General features: G+C 40.9%; 1 protein-coding gene across 9 annotated transcripts in view; it reads right to left on the bottom strand.

Moving 5' to 3' along the window:
- The window catches only part of TBXAS1 (thromboxane A synthase 1), a 239,321-nt gene that overhangs the window by 63,652 nt on the left and 158,609 nt on the right, over positions 1-17,060 (bottom strand). For 8 of the 9 annotated variants that reach the window (XM_061444970.1, XM_061444964.1, XM_061444965.1 and 5 more), the window contains one exon: positions 2,414-2,728. The exons of the other annotated variant lie outside the window; for it this stretch is intronic. In XM_061444970.1, coding sequence (XP_061300954.1) covers positions 2,414-2,728 — 315 coding nt within the window. The remainder of the gene's footprint in view (positions 1-2,413; positions 2,729-17,060) is intronic. 9 annotated transcript variants of the gene reach the window in all.

Genomic DNA, 17,060 nt, shown 5'->3' with positions numbered 1-17,060 from the left:
AGGACAGTAGATGAATAATTATATTTCTCTCCCTCTTCTCTATGGCCATACAGCCATATATGCATCATCTAAAGCTAAACCTGAAAACTAGTGAAGTATGGGGAAATGATTTAAATGGTACTTCCAATGAATATATGACATGAGACAGCATGGTTTGGGATGATGCCACCAGTTTCAGTTGAGGCACTGCACAGATTGTGTACAGTGCTGACTTGAAAAAATAATTCATTTGAGTGCAGTCTCCCTACACCAAGTTTTAGTTTCTCTGCCACAAGAGTCCCCGGCTCTACAACCCCTCCTAGATACTGCAAAAGCTGAAATTATTAGCAAAATATTCCTGTTAGAAAACAAAGACAGTCAAGCATCACAAGCTTGAATCAGATTATTATGGTAATGCTACTAACAGTGAGTGATAGCTCAGACAGACTATAAACAACATAGGCTCCATTTAGTTCTCTAGTTTAGATCACGAGTGCACTCACATGTAAGAGTCTTGCACTGGTTCACAATGCAGTTGTCAAGTGCACTGCAAGGGCTCCTTTAACCGGAACTAAACCAGAATATTGGCCCAACTGCTAGGGGCAATTTAATACACAGGGCCAAACTCAAAGTAATCCAAAATAAACCCTACCCCCTAAGGTGTACATAGCCTGCATGCAGTAACTAGGTAGCAAATATGTGTGTACAGGAGCATGTTGCTTGTTAACATAGACACAGCCGTATACATGGTCTTCCTATGTTAAATGCCTGCAAACAGTTGTCCAGCTAACAACTGCTTGCAGTCACCTTTCTATGCACTTACATGGAAAAGTTTATTAATTCATATCCCCATCTACAGACACATATGAATGCATCACGTACCTATCATATTGGATACCTCTCCCAGCAATTTCACTCTGGTTTCTTAGGCTGGCAGTTTCCAGGAACTGGCAAGCAGATGAACTGTATTTTCCTTGCGGCTGCATAGCAGGAGTTTCCATGTGCAACTCTGCCATCAGTGTTGACCAGTAAACTGCACATACTGCAGGCCAAGTTGCACCTTCACATCTTTGCATCCTTAAGAAAGTCAATTGAACTACCCAGAAACAAAGGCACAATTAGGCCTGACGTACTTGAATGAAATAAGTAAATGTGCTCCAGCTGGAGTGTTGTAGAGCTAATAACCTAAGCAGATAACCCAAGTGCTATAGGTTAGAACATAATGCATGAACGGTTTCACTGTATTGAGTTAATTCACACCAGAGGTATGAAGTATGCACCAATAAAAGCTCTATGGATCAGACTGAACAGTCCTAACCTTGACTGCTGTCATTCATCTGCACCCTCAGAGCAAAATCAATCTTATCCAGAGAACCAGCATGCTCAGAACCTCATCATGCAAGACAAAATAAGACATTTTCTGTGTACACAAATCCTGGTGTTTATGTTCGCACAAGCAGGAGGAGGGAAGCATTAGCTTTTGCATGGGCACATGTTGCAGAGTCAAGAATTTTCTATTACCAGCAAAGCAGCAAATTATACAACTTTCTTGTTCTGTAAGTATAACACAGAGGATAGAATGCATAAAAAGCATGAAACTTCCAAAAATGTATAGTAAAGGCTTTCAGCATGCAAATCCAGCAGCTAAAATCCTGCAAGACAGCCACGCCTGGTGTCATTTTATTCCTGTCAGCTTCATGATCCATTATAAAAGCATTCACGAATAGAAAAAGACCCTTGATCTGAATTCGCATAACTGACAACTTGTGCAAAGTGTAGGGTGGAAGAATGCCTGCTGCATGGCCTGCCAGATATACCAAATATTTTCAACAGTTATCTAGGAAACATAAATGCCCTTAGTAAATACAGATAGTGAAGGGGAAGTAACGTGAATATAGCATAAGTGAATTAGATATTGTGATTTGTTTTTTTTTTCTTTTGTAGCATACACATATATTCTGCTGCTGAAGAAAAAAAATAGTATGAACATATAAAACAAAACTCTGCAGTTTATGGTTTGTAAGAAAGACTTTTATGTCCTTACAAAGACTAGTAAATAAAATTGACTACAAAACCAATAGAAGTATCTGGACAAGAGGAAAAAAAATAGAAATGTGCAGTTTTGGAGTCTGAAAACAGCTGATTAATTTCAACAGTGTAAAATATTTTGTAAATATTAAGTTTTCACTCTAAAACAAAATTTCTGGGCCATTTCTTCAGTTGCTGTAAAGTGACACTGTTTAAGTTTCAAAAAAACCCTAGACAATATATATTCATCTAGATTATTTTTTTTTTACTGAAAATATTAATAAAATGTTAATATATGCATATTTAACTGAGACAAATAGGGGCCATGCATGTGCCGCAGTGGCATGACAACATTCATATTGTCTTGCTCCCTGCATGAAGCTCCACACCACCACATCGTACTCACATGTTTTGCTGAGAACTCATCAACCTCCCGAAGAACCTTCTCCTGGCACTCTGGGTTGGTGGCTAGCAAGTACGTAGCAAAGGACAGCGTGCTAGTAGTGGTCTCATACCCAGCAATCAGGAACAGGAAAGCCTGGCCTGCTATCTCATCCTCTGTTAGTGTCTTCTGAACCTTTTCAGATGGGGCCCTGCCAGCAAGAGGCACCTTGTTCTGTCTGGAAGCAGCAGATGGACTGATCACATCAAAACACCCAGCTGCTGGGGAGTCAGCTGAGTCACAGGAGTCGAGCATCCACTGGAGAAAATCTCTGCGCCTCTGCAGAATACAGAATGAGAAGAAGCATGAAGAATGAAGAGCAATGCCTTTACCCATGGCGGGCTGAAGGAGAGGGTTGTTTCCTATTTATACTGCACTTGACTCCTATAGAATGGCCACCAGGCTTTCACTTAATGAGGAGACTTCTATAAATCATCAGGAAATGCCCCCACTAAGAGCCTGTCACTGCTTTCTCCCCAGTGAGATGAGACTGATCTGCCCCCAGCACATATGAGGTATATGTTTTCACTGAGAATTGGTAATGGCCAGCTACATATAGAGCTTCTTTCATTCTCAGGGTGAGTTCTTGGCACTTGCTGGAAATAAGGTGATTGATATAGTCATGGTACAGTCCCATGTGTGCCTGCCAAGTGGCGGTGGCACAACTCATGCTTGGAGGAGGCTGGCCCATCTGCTTGGAGGCATCATCTTCATTTGTTCACATGGTCCAAAGCATGAAAGTCACCATCTAGGTTTAGGGTTGTATCTACAATATTTAAAAACTAAATAATTTCTGTACCAGCTTAACAAGACAGAACTGGAAAACAGTAAACCAGTAAACTGGTGCATCTTTTTATGACAAAGTACTTTTATGAACACTTGTACCAACATAGCATTTCTTTAAAAAGATATCTTCAAACATATTTGCAGAAGTGCATTACAATAAGTAAGCATTTTCTACCACAAAACTTATTTGGGTGGCTTCTCTTTCTAAAATGCCCACTGAATGATTCTACTGTTATAAAAAATTACTTTTTTTTTCCACACAAGTTTCTGACAAAAAAAAACCTTCTAATAAACAGACCATGGACAAGCATGAATTGAGCCCAAACCAGTCTGGACAGCAAGCTTGATTAGGCTTTGAAATATAACCCAAAAGGTTTGAATTGACTTCTGGGAGTGGGCATAATAGAATTGTGCTGAACCTAAGCCATAAGGCTATGTGATTGATTTTCAATTCCTCAAATACCAACAGAATACATGATAGCTCAAGGTCTTAGAAGTGACTGCAGTGCCAGAACATGACAACTTTTGCAGTGGGATGAACAAAAGAAGGGACCGAGTCTTTCTTCAAAAGGGAAAAAAAAAAAAAAAAGAAATGCTGTAAAGCTGCATTTACTGGTTAAAAAGAAATCATTTGAATGATTTCTTGGATCTGATCATTGAGAGATAAAGTAGAAAATGGAAAAGTCAGAGAAAAAGACAGGCAAACACGATAAGAGTAATGAAGGACTAATTAATTATAAATGTCAAAGAACCGAACCAGATTATTTGCTTTCTTTCACATGACATGAGAAAAGAGAGCAGTAAGACAACAAAAGAGGAGAAATACTTAATGTCCTGTGCTTAGCTCTGCTGCCAACAAACTGTTCTGTCTGATCTACGGACAGACAGGAATGGTTATTTTGAGTAATAGAAGGGATTGGCACACTGACTTTTTAACAGCTCCTTCCCTCCACCCCACAGAACCTTTTCATTTTGCACATGTACATTATGCACTTTGTACCCATGACCACAGAACATCTTGCACTCTGGCACGCCCAAGAATCAATGCTCCAGATAGTAGCCAGTGTCAGTCACTGCATGCTGAAGGACTCTACAAATCGGCCAGTCAGACTGCATACCTCCAAGGCACGGAATACATGCTTTTTCCCTAGTATGTGAAGGCACACACAGCAACATCATACACATTATGCTCAGCAAATGAGATCCAGCGCTTTGTGCCTAGGCTTAGCTACCATTTCTATATTCAAATTGGCCATGCTTTTTTGGTCTCTCATTTCTGATATAGCAAACCCGAAGTTGGAAGTGCCCTGCCACAGTCATCCTCCTCCAATGTGACAGTATACCTCTGCTCTTTTATGTCCTTCTAGATTGGAAGAAACAAGATTTCAAGCGTACTTCAGCTCTGCATAGCTAAAAATTTCATGTAACTTTTCCAGGAAGGGCTTTACTCACATTCTGGGAGTCCATGTATTTGCATAACTCAGAGTCTAAGTCTGGTATAACCTAAAATCCAGGGATTTTCCTTGCACATATATTTGGGTTAGGCCATTTTTTAAATAAAAAAAACCAAACCCTAAGACAGTCCAGTTCCAGTGTGTTCATTAGTGTGTGTATAAACTAGTTTGGCATAGTAATGAACTGCATCTGTAGATATTCCCTTTTATTCGTAAAACTAATTATCATCAACAAAACCACCTTTATATCATAAAAATACATAATTACATTCATATTCAGTGGACTTGTAACACTGCAACATACTGTAGTTCAAATGGTATAACATTTGGTATGGTTCTGCATTCATCCTGGTCTCTGAGGGTTTGCAATTCCCAGTCATGAGCTGTTAGCTGAGTCTGGTCTTATATTTAGACAATACATGCTCTGGAGACCTGATAAGATGTTTCTCCAGCCTCAGACAAAATCAGGTTCTGGCCCTATACAAAACATCTGTTTACTGTTATGATAGCAAAGTACTAATCATAATGACTAGTGAATAAAATTTCATTCATGGGAATGTTTGCTGAAAGCAAACTTAATGAATGGTAGCACAAGTGCATATTCCCAAGAACGTGCTCTGAAATGCCTCTGTGGCCATTTTGAGGAACTCTTTTTATTACTCACATAATATATTTGGTTAGGAATTTAAAAGCTTGCCTTGCTGCAGAATCTGTTTATAAGGTCACCCTATCGAGAAACAACTAGATTCCTTATCTGCAGCATGCAATTTGTTCACAGGTGAGCAGGGGCTGCTAAGCGCAGTGCCCTCATAAACAACCTTACGAAAACAACATTCATTTGTAAAAACTACTTGAATAATAGTAGGGGGAAAAAACCCAACATATAAAATTAGAAAGATCCAAGCTTTTTTCAAGATAATTCTGCAGAGTAGAAGGGGTTATATTTTCACAAAGCTTCCTTATGGTTCATTCTACTTCACTTTAGGCATCAGTACAGAATGAAACATAAAAAATCATCATCAACCCAAGCGAGAGAAAAGATTTCCAGGGTTATAACCAGTCATAATGAAACATATTTTTCATCTGCACCATCAGGATGGAAAAATCACTCTGACTCAAAAACCTAACAATGGCAATAGAGGCAAACACTAGCATAAAACCAAATATAATTGGATTGTTAAGTGCTGGAAATGAGGAAAAGGTATCTCATGAAAATTCACAGGGGTTTTCTCCACTTTGGTTGACAGCGGGAGGAAAAGAAAAGGCTTTTTTTTTTTTTTTCCAGTTTGACAACAGACCAGGTACTTACAATGTCACTGCACAAAAACATTCTCTGGTCATCACATACAGCTGCTGACTTCCTTTTTCCACTGGGAACATTTATTTGATTTTCCTCACAAAAATCAGAAGCAACAAAAAGAAGACAGCCTCTATCCTGTCCTCTGACACTTGCATAGCTATATTACAATGGCCGCAGAAACAAGTTCCCACTTCAAAAGAACGGTGTACCAGTGCGACTGACCCTTATTTTGCCCCCGTACAACACAGAGCCTATCATTAAGCTAATAAAAACTGAATGGATAGCTATTTGAAAGAAAACCTAAAAATCTAATTTGAATGCAGTATGGGGCAGGGTGCATGTCTAACTTGGTGATGACACAGACATCCCCTTTGAAATATATAATAAGACAAGCCCAGCGTACAGCTTCCCCAAGATAGACATCTTGCAATATATTTCCTGACACCAGTGTTCTGGGCTGTATCATTCTTCTCATTAGTCTCCTTAAGCATCACCTGGCCATGCAGAGAAATCATTCTGCACAGAACCGTAACGAGCTGGCTACGTGCTACACGCAGGAAGAATAGATGCGTGCTATACTGGGGAAGGCCAATCCGGCAGTATCTATCACTCCTCCTCAAATCACTGCTTTTAAGTTTTGCAGCTGTCAGAAAAAGAGAGCTATATCTCTCATATGTGTGATCTATCATGACTTTTCTCACAGGAGGCAAGGGTCCTGGGGGGTGGGGGATGTCTCCAGCTTCTTCCATCCTAAACAGGGAACTGTGCTTTCATATGTAAGATCACCATACCAGCTGACCTTTAGGCAAATTCATGCTGCTTTGGGGATCCAGGGGACCCTGGGGTTATGCTTTTGGTAGACAGATCGAGCCATTCCCTGCAAGGTGAAGTCAAAAATTACTTAAGGAAATCTACCGAATGTGTTGAATATTTGTTATTAATGCTGTGACTTCTGTTGCATTTTCTGCAAACTACACTCAAATTTTGCAACACTCTTGATAGGTCAGCTCCCCATTTTGTGTTCAGAAGAGACCAGAACTATGAAAGGTAACCCAAAAATGAATCAAGGAGTCAAACTAGATGACACGATCGGTTGGTATTCTGTAAAGCACTTTCTGTGCTGCAAAAGTCACACAAATGTGGTGCTGCTAATATATGTAATACCACTCTCAATAAACTCTGCAGACCCTCCTAGCCTTTCTCAAATGCTCTGATAGTAGCTCATGAAAAGCAGAAGCTAAGCTTCAGGAATCTTTATTTAACAGGTAGAAAGCTCTCATCTCTCATTATTTCAGTTTCTACAAACAGGCACAAACACTTCTACATTAGTTTACATCCACTTCAATTTCATATGTTTGATTTAGCAGCCATCTTTTAGGTGAGACAAACCTGTGTCACTCTGAAGTTACTAGTAAAGCACCATGGCAGCTACCTAGATCTTTCTGAAAAAGAAGCATAAAATACAGTCCCACTAAAACTGTCGTTTTGCCAAACTTCTTTGAAAGAATCAAATTCATCCTCTCCCTACCACTTGCAGGTTTCATTTAGCTTCTCAAGTGAAATCTCAAAAAAAGCCAGTGTGTCTGCTGATACATACAGTCCCAAAACATTTCAGAGTGGTGGTCCTTTGCCCTTGTGCTTGAACTCAGAAGCTGAAATTAACAGGGAGGCCAGAGTTGACAGCCCTTAAATTTGTGCATCTGAAGGTTGAGGCCTTGATCCATACTGGGGAAGAGCTGAGGGAACTGGGGCTGTTTAGCCTGGAGAAAAGAAGGCTCAGGGGGAACCTTATCACTCTACAACTACCTGAAAGGAGGATGGAGAGAGAAAGTGGCTGGGCTCTTCTCCCAAGGAACAAGTGACAGGACAAGAGGTAATGGCCTCAAGCTGTGTCAGAGGAGGTTTAGATTGGGTATTAAGAAAAATGTCTTCGCCGAAAGGGTGGTCAGGCATTGGCACAGGCTGCCCTGGAAAGTGGTGGAATCACCGTCCCTGGAAGTGTTCAAAACCGCGTAGATGAGGCCCTCAGTGACATGGCTTAGTGGTGGACTTGGCAGTCCTGGGGTAAAGGTTGGACCTGATGATCTTAAAGGTCTTTTCCAATTTAGTTAATTCTGTGATACTCTCATGAGGGATGCCCAGCTCCGGAAGGACCTGGAGTCTCTTGAACTGCAGCGTACAGCCGTTGCTCAAGAGTGGCTGGGATACTTCCAGGCTGGCAGGAAAAAACCTCTTTTGTTTGCATTTGTTAATCAGCTGGTGAAACCACTGTAATGTTCTTATTGTATATTGGCTGCATATCTGAGGGCAGGCACATCTTACAAAGCAATGTAACTCGCATTAAAAATCTGAGTAAATTTAAAGCAGAAAGAAAAATATATTCCTGAGTGCAGTGCAGAAAGCCAAGCAGGCTTTTGCCAGCCTGCCCTGATCTTAACATTTGTAGTGAAACCCCAGACTGAGAAGATTCTGTATAACTTTGGACTAGTTCTGGTATTTTCATATATTATCATCACTAAACTCCTACGTGAGTTTCTGGCAGTAGTTCATAGCAATGAGGGAGCACTGTGAGTATTCAGTGACACCACATTTGATGTCAGAACCCACAGAAATGCCTTTGCTTTCTACTTGAAAGAAAAAAAGAAGTCTCCTTACAATAATGCTGCAAAAATGCTACATGAAATGCTGAGCATGCCCAGAAGAGGCAGGAACATCAGCAAACTGATGAAAGCACCTGAGCATGTGAAGTATTAAACACGGCAACAAAATATATCTTCTATAGGTGACCAATGCTCTTTAACATAAATAAGTAAATAAATAAATAATTAAATAAATAAAACCAACCCAAAACCAAGGATAAGTTTAAATTCAAGTATGACATGGGTTTTATTGGCTGAGTTTGCCACTAAATCTGCAGTGGCTGATACGAATTACTAGTTAAAGCACTAACCTCCACAGAAGCTGGGATGCTTAAAGCTGCACACAGGTTTTTTTTTCCTTTAAAACACAGTTATAACTGATGCAGCTTCTCCATCTGTAAAATCAGTATAACACACATCAAATCTCATAAAACCCTGTGAGGAAAAGCTAATGATGATCTCAGAAAACCCTTTAAGACCTAGGATGAAAACAGATTTTCACAGACTCAAAGAGTTTAAGGCAAAAGCACTATCACATGGGGGAAAGGAGCCTGGAAGGAACTCAGCAAGTTATCTAATGCATCCCCTTGCCATGAGGCAGCATCAGCCAAACAAACACTGACAGCTGTTTGTCTAACCTGTTCTTAAAAACCCAGCCAAACTCTAGCTTTCCACAGCCTCTCCAGGCAGTCCACCCCAGCAGTGAACCATTTTCATCACTGGAGATGTATCCCTTCCTCCAGAGACTCATCACAGATATTGCAGATCATGAGTTTTCACCCAGCTACACCTGTAACGTCTGAGGCTTCACAATCTGTACTTGCTTTATGTGTGTCTCTCTCTAGATATATTACATCAGCAGATCTTTAACAAAACATGCGGATAACAGAAACGTAATACTGCTAAAAAATACAAAATTATTTTCACGTGGTAGTGCCTCTATTCATGAGGTGAGGGAAAAGAGTGCTCAGGTATTGAAGGTTTCTCTCTCAAAAATTGTGCACTTTTCTGACCTTCAAAAGGCAAAGTTAAAGTAAAAGCATTAGTAATCTATAGAGCCACGGGCAAGCTATTTCAACCTGAAAATCAAGCAGGGGAGGAGTTCTTAAAACCAGGATTTTGTTGGGGACCCGTTTCCCTTTAGCTTAAACTGCTGCAAGAGGCACTAGGGAGCTTACATCTTGAAAGGCAACAGTGACCTTCTCGAGATGTTCCCACACAGTTCATGGATGAAAATAAATGCGAATTTCAGATCTCATTGTTATTGAATGGAGAGAAAGCAAAGAACTGTTTCTAGTTGAGACAAGCCTAATGTAACTCTTCCTGGCTTTTGTAGAAGGAAGCTGCTTTTAAACTTCAGTGTGTGGACCTGTTGACACTAAGATGCAAAGATCCGAATTGGAGGCCTAACTTAGCTGAAGTGGTACATAGGATGAAGATATACTACAATTATGTGAGGCAGAAAATAATGCACACACCTATTTGACTGCTTCATTAATTATGAGTGCCCACACAGAAACCTATGGCTTGCCAAGGGAGGTGGAACCCCTTCCAGTAGTTCAGTGCAAAACCAAGGGATTGCCCACAGTCTGGTCCATTTACACCACTAATGAACTGTTTTCTCCAACTCTGGCAATTTTCCCTTCCAATACCAGGCTGAGCAGAATGAGCTGGATATATGAAAGAAGCACTAAGTTTCTCCATGAAATTCAGTCTAACAGCAAACAAGTGTCATGCCCTTTGCAGCAGCTGGTTGGCACCTCAGGCCAAAACACAGCATGACAGTAGAACCACCACAGTTCCCTCCATCGCGTGCACATGGGGGGAAGGCTCAGAAAACAACCCAAAATGCAATGGATGTAGAGAGGTTCATCCAGCTTTCCTAATCCTTGAATCATGGTGAGCGAGAGACACTGGTAACAAATAACGGTGGACTGCAACCTTTACATTCAGTATTTGCAAGTCATGTAGGATAACAACACTTTGATAATGACTCCTGGTATTATCAGACTACAAATAATAAACATTCGATCTGTGTGTGTGGCAGCAGAGTTTCTCCTGCCCCACGTGTGTTTTGCTGCTTGGAGGTGGAGGAGTGAGGTTCTGCGAACAAACACTGGTCAAATATAGCATGAGATGAAATAACTGGGTGCTGAGGAAGAACAGGACGGATCCCCCATACATGCCAGTGTGTGGAATAGACACCAACTCCCAAATCAGCAATGAGCTGACCACACTGCTGCACACTGTATGCACACATCCTCTCCCAAAGCTTATCTGGGCTCCCACTAAACCATCCGACACTCCTCCCCTCTGCTATTTGCAGGAGGAAGGGAGGATGCAGGAAGGGAGTGCTTTAGACTAAGGGTCTGTCACCCAGAAGCTTGACCCTCTGCTGACTCAAATTGCTGACTAAAAGCTGCTGTTGCAGTCAACCCTCTCTTCCTTTTTTTTTTTTTGCCACAGATTATAATTGTCTTTGCTTAAATTTAATTCCCAATTAATAAAGAGTTCTGGTTTTAGCTGTTCCCTCACATCCAAGAAAATGCACAGGAATCTCGTTATTGCTTCTTTATCCTTTGTTCTTCCTGTCCCATATGCTCTCTTTAACATGCTTGCAAAGCCCTACGACTCACTTTGAAGAGCCATCAGGACATTTCAGGGCCATTCTGGGAATTCACTGTTCACATCCTGTCCCCCCTCAGCCCTCCCCATGGTTTGTTCAAGATCCTCTCTTTCTGCATCACATTACATATAGATTGCATATGTTTTGAGGGAAGGAATACCTCATTATTTGGTTTTGTGATGGCCTTCAATAATTCTGGGTAACATTAAAAAAAAAAATTATTTTTTTAACTACATTAATTATGTCTGTGAGACTGATGTAAATGACATGTACTGGTGTAAAGAAAGGACAGTTAATGTTATTTATGTTCTTCGTTAATAATATGGAAAAAACACTTCTCTATTACTTCTCTGACCAATGCTTCTCCACTGCTGCCAGGCAATCCTGCAGCTGGTTTATCCATCCATAATCACACCTGCACTGTACATTAGAATTTATCCTGGATCTTTGGCTATATTAAATTGGCTTTTACCAATATTACATAAATCACCCCTATATCTGATCTCCACTTGGGTGCATGAAGGGGCACAGGTTTCTAATGCAGTGGGTATAAAAGCAGTATTGAGAAGAAAAGGATTATTTTGAGACACCCGGTGACCAATAACAAATTGTGTTACCCTCTGCAGTTCCATGGATGCTCGGTTCAGTTATGGGTTTTATCCAATAGATGGCTCCTTGGTAGCAGGAAGGATTCTCCCCCTGCTCTCCTCTCAAAGTTTCAGTACGACTTTCTAATATTTACACAGCTATTATCTCACACATATACACATTTTGTGCATACTGATAAACACACAAAAGAAGCATGTGTGTGTGAATTTAAGAACAAAAGCAAAATTAGATGGCATTTTATGTACTTCATGCCACTTTGTCCTCTGCCAGTACAGGGATCCATGAAAAATGACAGTCAGGCAGCTCTGTGGTCTGGAATGCTTCCTAAAGTCAAGCTAAAAAACACAATTACAACTTCAGAAACACATGAATACTGACAGCATGCCAGAATACCAGCTGTCTTTCTCCCCAAAAATATGAGGACGTGTCCCACATCTTATATATCCCTGACTGAGCAATACTTAAACAACTTACAGGCATCATTACTCCTCTGTCAATGAAAGATTTTTCACAAGGAAAAAAAATGTAATAATCCTATGTGCAATTATTGATATAATGAACTGGGAAAGCTCTGTGTAATTGGCAGGGTGCATGTTAACATCATTATGAATAATGCTGCCATGTCTAAGATGGCAAAAGCGAACATGCTTTTGTTGCTTTCCAGGAAAACATAATCAGAATAATAATAGCAAAACCCAAGACATCAGTCACATTCATATGAATCATGTTTATCCTGTACAGGCACTTGTGACTTCTCTGAAGAGCACTGAGTCAGAAGAGCAGTTCCTGGTCATTTCTGTCCTGAAATCTACCTTGCATCTCACTCAGATCTTGTCAAGATCTTGTCAAACACCTGGCAGTAACCCCACTTTGGGGACTGTGACCTTCTGCTCAGACCACACAATCAAGTGCAAACAGAACACCCACAATAAATAATAAATGTCATAGAAGCCAGACCATGGCTATCTAAATCCCTACAGCTTTATACTTCAATGGGGCACAACTACAAGCCCACTATACCTGCTGTTAGCATCTAAAATAATAACATTCCTAATAATAACTTTTATCCTTGAAATATTAAGCCTTTTTTAAAAGGGGGGGGGGGGGAAGGTACCATTTTACTATAAATATACAATATAGAGCATCTTAACATTAGCGCAATTACAGCCATAGTAACTGTCAAGGAAAAAAGTTTCATCCCTGAAATCTGAGCACAATCCCAGTTTATATTTCAGTGTTCCAAAAGGACTTGCCTAATTCCAGACCTCAAATCAGCTTTTTGCGAGCTAAAACTTGGAAAATTTGAATCAAATTACACTTTCCTCACTCCAAATTAAGCTAATCAGCATACTTGATCATGGGCTGTCACACCGCTATTTCCTTTTACTCCTGAAAGACACCCCAAACAGTGCTCCAGCCTACTGGGTATTGTGCAGTGAAACAGTACATGTAAAGGTAGCCCCATGCTCTGGTGAGCCCTCAGCTTGCCATAGGACAAGGGGGAATAGCTTTAAGATGCCAAAGGAGGGATTTAGATTAGATACTAAGAAGAAATTCTTCACTATGACGGTGGTGAAGCACTGGCACAGGTTCCCCAGAGAAGCTGTGGCTGCCCCATCCCCAGAAGTGTTCAAGACCAGGTTGGATGGGGCTTTGAGCAACCTGGTCTAGTGGAAGGTGTTCCTGCCCATGGCAGGGGGTTGCAACTGGATGAGCTTTAAGGTCACATCCTACCCAAATCGTTCTGATTCTATAAGGGCCCTTTGCTGTGACATTGCTCTTAAACTGGGCAAGAAGTATATTTAATCCCTGGCCAGTCCTAATACTGGTAACACACAAAAGATCCATCTTTGCACATGTCTCTCTTTTGGGATGCTGCAGCCCAAGATTTACCCAGACCCAAAGCCAAGCCTGCAGACTTTCACCCTCCTCCTCTTTTTAAGTGGCCAAGTTACAAACATGCTAAAAATCAGAGCTTGCAACTGAAATACTGACAATAATGTTCACCATGGAGCAGTATAAAACAGGCAGCAGTGATATTCATTAAGCTGTTAATAATAGATTGTGGCACAAAGCAATTTATGAAGTTTCCACTGTAATTAAAATCACTGAGTATTTGGGCACTTGCAATGCACCTAGCTCTTCCTGCTTCTTAGGCTTTACATTTTAATGTGAATTATGGCTCCTCTCCCTAGAGACCTACTAAAAAGCCTGTTTTAATTGGTATGTTTTTAATTGGGATTACATTACTAAAAGTGTACATTTCTGTTTGAGAGAGAAAGGAGGTGTTTGGTTCCCTTCTAGTCTCTATCTCTCTTAGATATAGCTTGCTTATCCCAGTGGGAGGGAAAAAGGAAGGACAGTTGCTGTGAAGAAAGTGGAGAAAAAGCCCTGCACAGCCACAGGCTGTGAAGTGAGGGCAGGGCTGCCATTGACTGCTGTGGATACAGGATTTCCTAGGCAGACTTTTGGGAGGGAGAAGAATCACTGCAGGGGTTCAGGCTCCTCAGACGGCGGAATGCCACGAGGGGATTCGTGCCTCGCAGCCAGCTGACATCAAGGGCACATTTTAGAAAGCCTCTCCTCAGGGTTTCCAGTGACAGACAATCTGTCGTTTTCCATAATAAGTAAATCTAATGTTAAATTATGCTCAAAAATCCAGATATGGACATGAGCGGATAGGGGCTAGCAAAGGCCTCAGGCTCTGCTGGCTCCAGCAGGCCGGAAGGGGAAAAGGCAGCCCCTGGGGCAGCCTGGGCATGGTGGCAATAAGAAAACTGCCCCATCAAACAAAGCGCATTGAGATGGTCAGACCAACTTGCACCAGGTTCAAAAGCTGGCCACATAAATGGTTCTCCTTTTGGCAAGACAGGCTGTCAGTGTCTCTTTTAAGTAGGCGTATGGATCTACTAAGATAAGTAGACACAAGAGAAAAGGGAGAAAGATCAAAGGAGTGCAAAGTAGATAATAACAATTGAGATAATCAAGGGAAAAATCTCCAGAGATCAAAACATGTCAACAGATGGACAAAACGGTTGAGTCAGAACGAAATATCACGGAACAGCTTTTTCAGAACTGCTGCAGAAAAGGTCATATTGTATTGCAAGAAGGCAGCAGTGCGTGGGGCTGAGCGGGGTCACTGTAGGCAAACAGAGAAACAGAGAGACTTACTGAGACAAATTTGAAGATCACCCACTAATACCACAAGTGCTGCAACTTCCCCTCCTAGCTCTGAGAGCAACTCAGGGAGGAAGGCAGGTGAACCAATAACAGATAAAAGAAAAAAAAAAGTAAAAAAAGATTAAATACGAAAAGATAAAAAAAGAAAATGTTTAAAATGACAGAGGAAGGGAAAGCTCTGTTACTGCAATTAGGTCAGTAAATCTGTGATTTTTTTCTAAGAATTTAGATGCCATGCTCTAGTTACATATGTCAGAATAAAGTCTGTTTGTAGAAGGAAAGTACCCAAACATGATATTACATTGATAAAATAAACACAAAAAGCTCCCAGTCTTTAGAACCCTTGTAGATTTAGATCAAAAGTAAAAAAGAAATGAAGACTATGTAATGAAGATTAGATCTCATATTCCACCTTGGCATTAAAGGCCACCACCCTCTTACGCAGAAAATTAATCTCCAGATGATTTCATCTCATGGCAAGATTCCCTTTGTTTGCAGATTTGAAAACCCTACACCCTGGGTAAAGACCAGATCACAGATGAAGCAGGAAAAAGGAAGGGCTTTCAGTCACCTACAGTAGGATCTTCTGAGAAACTTGGAAGGGACAGACAGAAGAGTAACATACAGAAGAGATGAGGAAATGAGAGAGAAGTTACAAAGAAAGAGAACATACATACACAACTTTTGTCCCTTCAGCCAATGCAATGAATACTGAGACCATATTATGAAAGAAATCAAATGACAGGAAGTGGTAAAAGACACGTTGAAGAAGATTTACTTCATGCTGAGGGAATCGCAAAGGGAAACTCTGCTTCCAAGCCTATAGGAAAAACCCTGAAAAACAGATGCAACACTGGTTAGGCTGAGTATTTTGCACAGATGAGAACACGCAGCAGAAAGGCTACATTACTTACTGATTTGGCAAGTATTAACAGATATACGACTACATCAGATTCTGCTCCCAGTGCTACAAAAGAAAGGCAGCTGCAGATGCTTTACTCCCTTCTCAGAAAACACATACGTTTTTCTCAGCCCTGGACACAACGAAGTCCCATTGAGTATGTGCAACTTCTGTGACCCAACACTCAGGAACATTTCCCCAAAGACACACAGTGACCCAAAAGGTTGCGTTCACCTTGATTCAATTACTTTCTCTGATTGGAGTACCAAGAGAGATGCTAACTAACTAGGGGACAAACTTTACGTCTAAGGTCATGAAACAGCAGTATTGAGTAGCAGGTATAAAAAGTATTAAAGCCTATGCCACATCCTCCTCCTCAAACAGATGGCCTTTCAGAAAGATTTAATCAGACATTGAAATGCATGCTGCGAATACTCATTACTAGCACAGGATCAGGCTGGGACAAGTGGCCAGCACTGACGTTATTGCCCACAGGGAATTACCACAGGCATAAACAGGATTTTCAGTGTTTGAACTTCTCTCTGGATAACAAGCATAGGGACCCCTTGCCATCAGAAGGGAGGGTAAAGCAAAAAATTCATGATGGGGTAGGCCAGGTCCAGGTTGCAGAGGAGAAGCAAGTGACCCAGACCCTTTAGGGAACATCCACCTTTTTTTTTTTTTGCTTCTTCATCCTCTGTTTTTTGCCTCTGATGATGAGGTCACCGTAAACCTTAGTGACACAGCGGTATTTGCTGGATCCCACTTTCAAAGCCCTTCTTATTTTTATGGAAACATAAAACAGAGCTGTAACCGCTCCTTCCCCTTCAACATCAAGAACAGGGAAAACAGGGTACAGCCACAACAACCAGCACCTAGAAGGACGTGTGAGTAGGGCTGGACAAAAGAAAAACCGAGGACTTTTGATTTCCCCTTTAATGATGGAGTGGTTTCTTTGAAAAAGAGAGGTTTGCCTTTCAATTCTTTCCTCTTCCCATTTTTCAGAGAAATTTTGCTACAAACATTATTTGTAAGAGTCCTTAAGCTATCTTTTGGCCTGGATTTTTTATAAACAGCATTTTAAGTGACACTACCAGATAAACACAATTTTTAAAA

The sequence above is a fragment of the Pezoporus flaviventris genome, unplaced genomic scaffold, assembly GCF_033815535.1.
Source record: "Pezoporus flaviventris isolate CSIRO_AGI_PZ_B2104156 unplaced genomic scaffold, CSIRO_AGI_Pfla_v1 ptg000002l, whole genome shotgun sequence".
NCBI lineage: Eukaryota > Metazoa > Chordata > Aves > Psittaciformes > Psittacidae > Pezoporus > Pezoporus flaviventris.
Note: the sequence above shows the minus strand (reverse complement) of the source record. Positions and strands in the feature narration are given on the sequence as shown.